General features: G+C 35.0%; 1 protein-coding gene across 1 annotated transcript in view; it reads left to right on the forward strand.

Moving 5' to 3' along the window:
• Window positions 1–9,020, forward strand: part of LOC101495183 (guanine nucleotide exchange factor SPIKE 1) — a 29,302-nt gene that overhangs the window by 12,861 nt on the left and 7,421 nt on the right. The window contains exons 15-25 of the mRNA XM_004511122.4: window positions 1,742–1,849; window positions 1,998–2,035; window positions 2,862–3,006; window positions 3,877–4,003; window positions 5,093–5,286; window positions 6,151–6,281; window positions 7,326–7,401; window positions 7,518–7,628; window positions 7,955–8,137; window positions 8,482–8,625; window positions 8,757–8,930. Of these exons, the coding sequence (XP_004511179.1) occupies window positions 1,742–1,849; window positions 1,998–2,035; window positions 2,862–3,006; window positions 3,877–4,003; window positions 5,093–5,286; window positions 6,151–6,281; window positions 7,326–7,401; window positions 7,518–7,628; window positions 7,955–8,137; window positions 8,482–8,625; window positions 8,757–8,930 (1,431 nt within the window). The remainder of the gene's footprint in view (window positions 1–1,741; window positions 1,850–1,997; window positions 2,036–2,861; window positions 3,007–3,876; window positions 4,004–5,092; window positions 5,287–6,150; window positions 6,282–7,325; window positions 7,402–7,517; window positions 7,629–7,954; window positions 8,138–8,481; window positions 8,626–8,756; window positions 8,931–9,020) is intronic.

A 9,020-nucleotide genomic window follows, 5' to 3' on the forward strand; every position in this document is an offset into this window, starting at 1 on the left:
GCAAACGAGTGGACAAAGAGCTACTCCTATTTTGCATTCAAATGCAATTTGCAAATGATGGATTTAGTGGTGAGGTAAAATGAAGAGTGTGATGACCATTTCTTTCCTCTACTTTCTCTTATCGTCACAAGCATGGTTGTCAAACTCGTGATCTCAACTCAGATCGTTTGGCTATATAAAGATCGCAAATCGTGGGATTGTAACACGAATTGTAAGATTCCACAAAAAAGATAAAACTATATCATAATTAAGAAAAATAACCTTAATGGAAAAATTTCATTGATTTAATCATAAATCACAAGCACTCATAATCTCGAACATAAAACTAAAAATATCACTGACATCTAAAAAACATCTAAAACCTTAATTTAACACATCATCCAAGGCGTTGTGATCATAACCAACATCCTCTAGAGCAGTAAAGAAGAGGTGCCAAGATTAGAAGATGTGTAGAGGAGTAAAGGATTTATAGAAGAAGGGATCATGTGAAAGGATGAAATGAGATTCAGAGCAGTAAAGAAGAAACATTGAACCTGTTAATCGTTGAAATTCCCCAAGTTGGGAATTAATTGCTGTATTAAAAAATGCATAGTGATCATAACTTTCACTTGCGCATATGTTTTTTACAATCAGGTTGTATTCGGGATAAACGGGTAAGGAAAGCAAATAGGGCCGAAACGGGCCGAGAATCCCCGATTTCCAATGAGAACGAATATTGCGGACCCTACAATCCTACGTTTTTCCTCATCATGCGACCCTTCCACCAATTTCTGAAATGCGATGCCTTGTTGGAAGAAAAATGCGTGAGATCGTGCCATCTCACGAGTTAACGTGCATGTTTGACAACCATGGTCACAAGGACTGCCACCAACTTAGCATCTCCACTGGGAATGTATCTATACATGTGTCAATGGCCAATCCTACGACAATCCTTCGACACTTGCTCCTTCTCATCGGACCTATCACTATTTCTGTTATTTTTGCTTTTGCAACATCCAAAGTGGGACCTTCGAGTGGTGAGAATCGAACAAGCACCGCTCAAGTTGATGAATATCTTCTTGTAAGCATCAAGTAGTTGGTGTCATTCAATGATGTTCCTAGTGTAGAGAAGCTTGCTTGTAAGTGTGCAAGTTTAGCTTTTGTTTGATTGCGATTGATTTCTCTTGATGCAGTGAGGCTAGATCAAGAGAATAAAGGTGGTAGTTTCAACTAGTGTTTGGGGTCTGTTGCTTGAGTGTTTATGGCTTGTGATTGGGAAAGGCAGTGGTAGAGGATTAGCCATGGTTCTGTTTTGGCAAGTGACCCATGGATGATGTGGCGTAGCCACGAGCTTCATAATTGCGGTTGAAGAGATTGTTTCTCAAATTCATATTATTTCATCTGGTGGGATAACTGGTAGTAGTGGGTAATTTTAATACCTCATGGCCACAAGTGAGGCACCTTCCGTGGTACCATGTGTCCAATTGTCTTAGTAATACAGTTATATTTTAGCTATTGTTGACATCAATAACAAATATAAGTAAATTTGTAAATCATTTTTGTCTAATTTTAGCTTTGTTTATTAGCAAAAGGTATATGGATTAACTGGTTTCTGACCGTGCAATCCTTACCTGTTTTTCGTTTGGGTTTCACTCTGTATGTTTGTAACCAGTTGAAGCCGTAGTTTGTTTATACTGTACACTGATCATGTGTTATCATTTGTTGGAGTACTAAATTAAGATTCACTTATTCTGGAATGCAGGCTATTAATAGTTTGAAGAATGTTGACTCTACTGCCTTACTTCAGTTTCTTCATCCAATTCTTAACATGTTGCTTCATCTTATTGGCAATGGTGGAGAAACACTCCAGGTTTGCTCATTAATTGGTCCTTTTTTGTCACTTGTTTTATAAAAAGAGCCTTGCTGGTGGATATACTATTTTATTTTCTTCCTAGATTATATTTTGTTGGTTCAATACTTCTTTCACATTAAATTCACCTTTCCACAACTGCTTTTAGGTTGCGGCTTTCCGGGCTATGGTTAATATTGTAACTAGGTATGCCATTTATCTATATTTGGTTCAAGTTTAAGTTTGTTAAAATTGAATCTGATAAGGAAAACAATACTTTTTTTCATTTGTAAAGCTTGTTTGTTTTTGGAATTATTGTTCTGTTATACTATATGGTATAGTAATTTCTTTGTTTAGTGGCTATATTTAGAGATACTGTTTACATCTGTGTTGCTATGGCATGTGTCTGAGATCCCTTTGGTCTAACTGGGATACTCCTCTGCATACGGAGATATTAAGAATATAACATAGAGGGCCCTTTAAACCTTTTTATAACTGCTAATTGGTAAAATCTAATTGAGGACACACTAAAGGGGAGTATGTGGTCCTCAAGAAGTGTGTATTCTTATGCTACACATTTTGTTATAACTTGGTGCAAAATTAGAAAACAGAAGAGAAAAACATGTTGGATTGGGATATACTGTGGTTGGATCATGTACTGTGAACAATGCTTTTGGGTCAGAAAGATGTCATTTTTTGTCCCTGATTAGTTACAGGCCTCTTTGTCATACTCTTCTTGTGAGTTGGTGGATAGCATTGGCATGGAAGTCTGTGTTGTCAAAACCATGACACATGTATGATCTCAAATCATATGTGTTGTACCCTTTTCGGTCCCTCCTCAGTCCCTTGTGTGCGATTATGGTGGGGTGGGGGGTATTGCTTAACTTAAAATCTATTTGGAAATTGGAATGTATAGCTGTCAGACCCCTTGTGTGGTTGTGTATGTCTTTGACTTTGACATGTGGGAAATTTGTTCTTTGAATTTGTAACTACCCTTTGAGTTATTGTTATGATACGTGAGTTTAATTTGTAGGGTGCAGCAGGAGTCAGTTGATGATGCTGAAAGAAATCATTTTCTTGTCAACTATGTCGATTGTGCTTTTGATGATTTTGGGGGTCGTCAACCACCAGTATATCCTGGATTATCCACTGTATGGGGAAGTTTGGCACGAAGTAAGGTACTGAGATGTTCATTATCATCTGACTATTGCTATACCCCTTGTTTGTTGTAATGTTATAACCATAGTCATCATTCATCTGTCTGAGTTTTCACTACACATTAGAAATTGGCTACTTCTCATGTGCATACATATGCAGATTTGATGTTTCAAAGGGAAGTAGGAAGTTCCCTTGGTGGGATGTTTGACAATAGTCTCACGTTTCCAGATCATGTTTCCAGTATTAAAAGCACATAATATTATTTGGTTAAAGAGGTTACTGTTTGCACTGCTGTTGTCTTTATGTGAAACTAATTATTTACAGGTGGTGTAATCATACATGGATATCTCTTATCCTTCACTTTCTTCCAATCTCAATTTTCCTTAGTGCTTATCCTTAGCATTAAACCAAAGGCTTTCCTTCTCTAACCATTTATTTACAATTTTAGTGGAAATCCAGTTTTAAAAAGATGTCATTGAAGACTTATATTGTGGGTATAACCAGATGAGAAAAAATAATTTGAATTATTACAAGATTCATCATCGCATAGAATTCAGAAATTTCTTCCCTGTAAGTTGAATTTTCTGTCAATAATTAATGGTTCGAGAATCACTTTCACTACGAAGGATGTCACATAAATAAAGAAAATAGATCTTAGTTTCTGATATAATCATCAATAATTTTCTGTTTAGGCAATTTGACTTTGCATTTATACACATTTTCATTGCTGTTCTATTTGAGTTGTGCTACCTTATTTATTTTCTTATGTTGAATGGATTTCATGATGTTGTGTAATAATTGCAAGTAAAACCAATTTATTAGCATGGATTTTCAATTGTCTGCTTCTTTTCACCCTTTTGGTTAGTGAATAGAATGAGTTCATGATACAGGCTAAAGGGTATCGGGTTGGACCTGTGTATGATGATGTTTTGGCAATGGCATGGTTTTTTCTGGAGTTAATTGTTAAATCAATGGCATTGGAGAAGACTCGCCTCTTCTATCATAGCCTTCCCATAGGTACCTATAAAAGCTTTTAATCTGATCATTCAAACATATTATTGCTTATTCCTGTGAAAAACAAACATTCTATGGCTTATGAAATTGTAATCCTTTTAAATTTATTGACAGTTCATTTTTTATTGTTATCTATTATGAAGAATATTGATTTAAATATAATTTCGGAAGTGAGCTTGAGCTATTTAATTGATAATTTATAAAAAAGTTCCATCACTTAATTGTAGTTGGTTAATGGGCAACAAGTGTCGCCCATGTAAACTCACATGGATATATAATCTTTTGTATCTACCTAAATAATAACCACAAAAACCTTTTCCACTAAGTAGATTTGCTACCAGATGAAGTGCTGTCATTGTGTTACGTCAAAAGCCAAGCCAAATCCTCAGATAAGCCAATTAGATATAGGTTTGGTTGAGTAGCTTCACTGGAGTTGTTTTTGGTCTTCTACTTATATTCATCTGATCAGCTCTTTTTAATGCATGTATGGTATTTTGTGCAAATATAGATTTTGAGATAGATGTTATATATGCTATTTACTATGCTCCTATTTTTACTGTATGCCCACATATGTTTTTTGGCACCTTCTCGATGTTTGCCAACTTTTTGAACTCCAGGAGTCTACTATTTGTCTGAAGTCTGAACAGACTTGTTCACGTTGCTTTCTGCCTAAAAGCAGGCTTCATAGTGAAGAAGGAACGGGGACATTTGGAAGAGCTTATTAGAGCTAATTTGGACCTATCCCATAAGTACATTTATCAGTGTTAAAACATGCTTTAAAAGTAACTTATTTTATCATCTATAAATTGTTTTTAGCATATTTTTGCAAGTTCTTGGATAGCTTATAAATAAACTCTTTAGCTTTATAGAATAGCTGATTGAGTAAGCACTTAACTAAGCTATTTACCCAAACACACTTTTAGTTTGCTGTTATATGTATTTGATTCAGTGGAGAGGGTCTTTGTCTTCTTTCAAAATGTATTTTGTGTTTAAAGTTCAAACAATGACATCAAATTCGTACTATTCAAATTGGCATATATTCTAGCCTGAACTTTGATCTCATTCTTTCTTTCTTTCATTTTTCCTCTAAAGGTGAAGATATCCCACCAATGCAGTTGAAGGATGGGGTGTTCAGATGCATAATGCAGTTGTATGATTGCCTTCTCACCGAGGTGCATGAGCGCTGCAAGAAGGGTTTAAGCTTGGCAAAGCGCTTGAACAGTAGTTTGGCCTTCTTTTGTTATGATCTTCTATCAATTATTGAGCCACGACAAGTTTTTGAGTTGGTATGTTTTATATGAAGTTTTTTTTTTTCCCCTGGGCTTTTGATATATTTGGCTGTAATTTTTCTTAAACTTGAAGCGTTACTCCCTCTGGTCCCCAATTACAAGAGAAAAAACCAAAAATCATCAACCACTAAACTCATTTATTGTTTTAACTTTCTAAATATTTTCCATATATGCCCAAACACGAAATCATGGAAAATTGTGAAACATTAAATTCACCCACTAATATTGAAAAAATAAACATTTAAAATGAGTATAAAAGTAATTTAATCAATAAAATACACCTTAAAAGTTGTAACTTTTTCTTATAAATAGGACAAAAAATGTTCTACCCAAGCTTAAGGCATAATTATTATTTATGGCAGCAATGTACTACCCAAGCTAAAGTCATAAATTATTAGGAGCTAGATATTGGTATGGGATTGAATATTGGGTGGTAATAGCCAACAAGAAAATAGATTCAGTGTCGTAGAATGATAAGTATCCAAGCACTTGGGAAACCCTCCCTTAAAAGCCATCTATCTATCAAGGGGGAAAAATCAATCTACTTAAATACTTCATAGAGCATCTCATACCACTCGATGTGGGAGTTGAGTACCCCATAATACACAAGTCCCTATCATAGAACTGTCCTTAAGAGTTGTCCCGTTGGTTCAATATGATTTAGAGGTTATTTTCCTTATCTATGTTATTGTTTTATGAATTTATGAATGAATATGCATGTGTATGTATAATTTGGCATATTAGGTAGGATCTTACAATCCATTTTACAACTGACAATCTTTCACCCCTTCCCAATCCTAGGGCATTGTTGCCATGCTATGATGATTGTATGACTTCATTCCAAGTTTATTGTCTATGCAGGTATCATTATATCTCGATAAGTTCTCTGGTGTATGTCAATCAGTTCTTCATGAGTGCAAACTTACCTTTCTACAAATAATCTGTGACCATGATCTTTTTGTTGAAATGCCTGGGAGAGATCCTTCAGATAGGTACTGTATTGATATAGTGTTTAATTGATTACCTATGTATGCCATGTTGTTGCTATTCCGGGCACAAATATTTACCTGGGAAGTATCATAATTTATGCATTGGGATTCTTAGCTTAGTCTTTTTAACTATGTTACACGTTTTATACTCCTGTCAATAATGTTAGTTGATGATAACTATCTTATGGGCCTTTGACCTATCTTTGGATGTTGTTTGTTTTCTTTGGATTAGTGTTGTCAAATAGTGGCGCTCTCAAGAATTAGAGAAATATGTTTTATTGAATTGAAATATGCTAACAGTACATCATATATATATATAAAAGATCACTATTCAATCAAATCCTATAATTGAGGGATATTTTTAATAATAAAACAGAAACAGATTTTGACAAGCGCTATAACATAGTGGATTTTGATGGAATCCGCTACGAAAACCACAACGCAATCCTAGTTTCGCTATTAGGACGATAGTGGCCACTATTCCAATTTCTGCCAGCCGAAACGGCATCAATAGCGAAAAAAAGAGGATTTTAGGGTGTTTAAAAATAAAACTGAAGATTTTGCATTAATGCCAAACATGGCCTATTTTTTTAATATAAAAACTAAAGAGTTAGTGAGTATTACTTCGATATTCACTGTAATACATATACCTTTCAACATATAAGCTATGCTATAGCTCCATTCCCTTTTTTATTTGTACACAACATGTCTTTTTTATATATAATTTACTTATTTCAACCTCTAAGTGGCCTCTGCTATTTGACCGCAACGCTATCCGCTATTTCACAGCAATGCTATCCGCTATTTCACAAAGCAGATTTTTGGTGTTTAGGTATTTTCCGCAATCCGCTATTGATAACACTGCTTTCGATGACATTAAATAACTATTGTTTCATCTGTCTGATTAGATTTTGTTTTATTTCATTGACGTGAAACAATGCTATACTTTGTTGAACTTGGAGGGGATTTAAACTTTAAAGTAAACGTACTATAACTTATGGGATCATGAAGATATTTGACTGTCGATACTTGATACACTTCTTACAGGAACTACCTTTCGTCTGTATTGATACAAGAACTCTTTGTTACTTGGGATCATGAAGATTTATCTCTACGGGCAAAGGTGAGTTCAGTTGGAAATAGAGTATCTTGATTTTCTTCTGCCTCCTGAAAGTTGTATAATTTCTGATTCATAACATTTTTTATTAGATATTATCCTCCTTGTGTATCCATCTGTAGGCAGCAAGAATCTTGGTAGTGCTCTTGTGCAAGCACGAGTTTGATGTGAGATACCAAAAGCCTGAAGATAAGTTGTATATTGCTCAGCTATATTTGCCAGTTATTGGACAGGTGCATAAAATTATTTTTATTTTAATCGTCTTCTTGTTGCGCTACAACTTTTTACTTGTAAGGATTTTATGCAAATGTTGTCAAGAAATTACTTTTCAATTAAATTGGAATATATTCTAATTATTATTTAGTAAAGAAATATTTTAATGTATACTAGGTTTAAGTATAGTTTACGCATATAATAAATGCTACAAATTTAAACTTTAGTTTGTCAACATTTATGTAAAAAAAATAATAAGTTTTATATATTTAATCTTGCTATCATTTTCTAAAATTATTATTTCTCGACTTCCAATTTCTCTAAGGAATTCTGTTTGTCTTTTCAGATATTAGATGAGATGCCTGTTTTTTACAACCTGAATTCTGTTGAGAAGCGTGAAGTTTCCATTGTAATTCTGGAAATAGTTCGAAACCTTGATGATGCATCACTGGTCAAGGCATGCCAGCAAAGCATTGCCCGGACTAGATTGTTTTTCAAGCTCATGGAGGAGTGCTTACTTCTATTTGAGGTTACTCTCTGCACAATAGTGTCATAATCTGGATCATGTGATTGACTGGCTTTTGTAATTTAAATTTTTTGGAGTTGCTGAACATTATTTTTTAAAATAGGGGAGGAGGTATATTATTATTTAGTAGGGTAGTGGGGAGGCACAGGCCATACATTCCCCAGAGGGATTCGAACTCTGTCTCTTTGGGTTACAAAGCTAGATAGTCACCACGATGTTAGCACGGTAGCACCCACAAGATAGTTGCTGAATATTTATTGTCATTTGGACCACTAAGTTTCCTTTCACTTGTGATATTGTTTTTGTCAAATGTCAACGCTGTTCTGTTAACTTTAGCATTTATACAGCACAAAAAACCCGCTGATGGCATGTTACTTGGCTCTAGTTCTCGCAACCCCATAGGGGAGGCACCTGCTTCCCCCAAATACTCTGAGAGACTTTCTCCTGCAATCAACAACTATCTATCTGAGGCCTCAAGGCAGGAAGTCAGGGTGAGCCAACTTCTGCTTAGCTATTACTAGCATATTGTTCTGCTTTGTTTTTCTTCCTTATACCAGGATTGATTGCTCGATGTAGGTGAATCCATTTTTTACATCTTATGGCTTTAATTTTTGTGTGGCAGCCTCAGGGAACACCTGATAATGGATATTTATGGCAGAGAGTAAATTCCCAGTTAAGCTCTCCTAGCCAGCCATATTCCTTGAGAGAAGCTCTTGCCCAAGCACAGTCTTCTAGAATTGGAGCTTCTGCTCAAGCACTTCGTGAATCTTTGCATCCACTTTTGAGGCAAAAATTGGTATTTTTTTTATCTTGATAAACTAAATATCATTTGTTTATAATTATTCTAAGATGGTTTTGTCGGTGCAGAATGTACTTCTCTGCGAAT

This window comes from Cicer arietinum, chromosome 7 (genome assembly GCF_000331145.2).
Source record: "Cicer arietinum cultivar CDC Frontier isolate Library 1 chromosome 7, Cicar.CDCFrontier_v2.0, whole genome shotgun sequence".
Lineage (NCBI taxonomy): Eukaryota > Viridiplantae > Streptophyta > Magnoliopsida > Fabales > Fabaceae > Cicer > Cicer arietinum.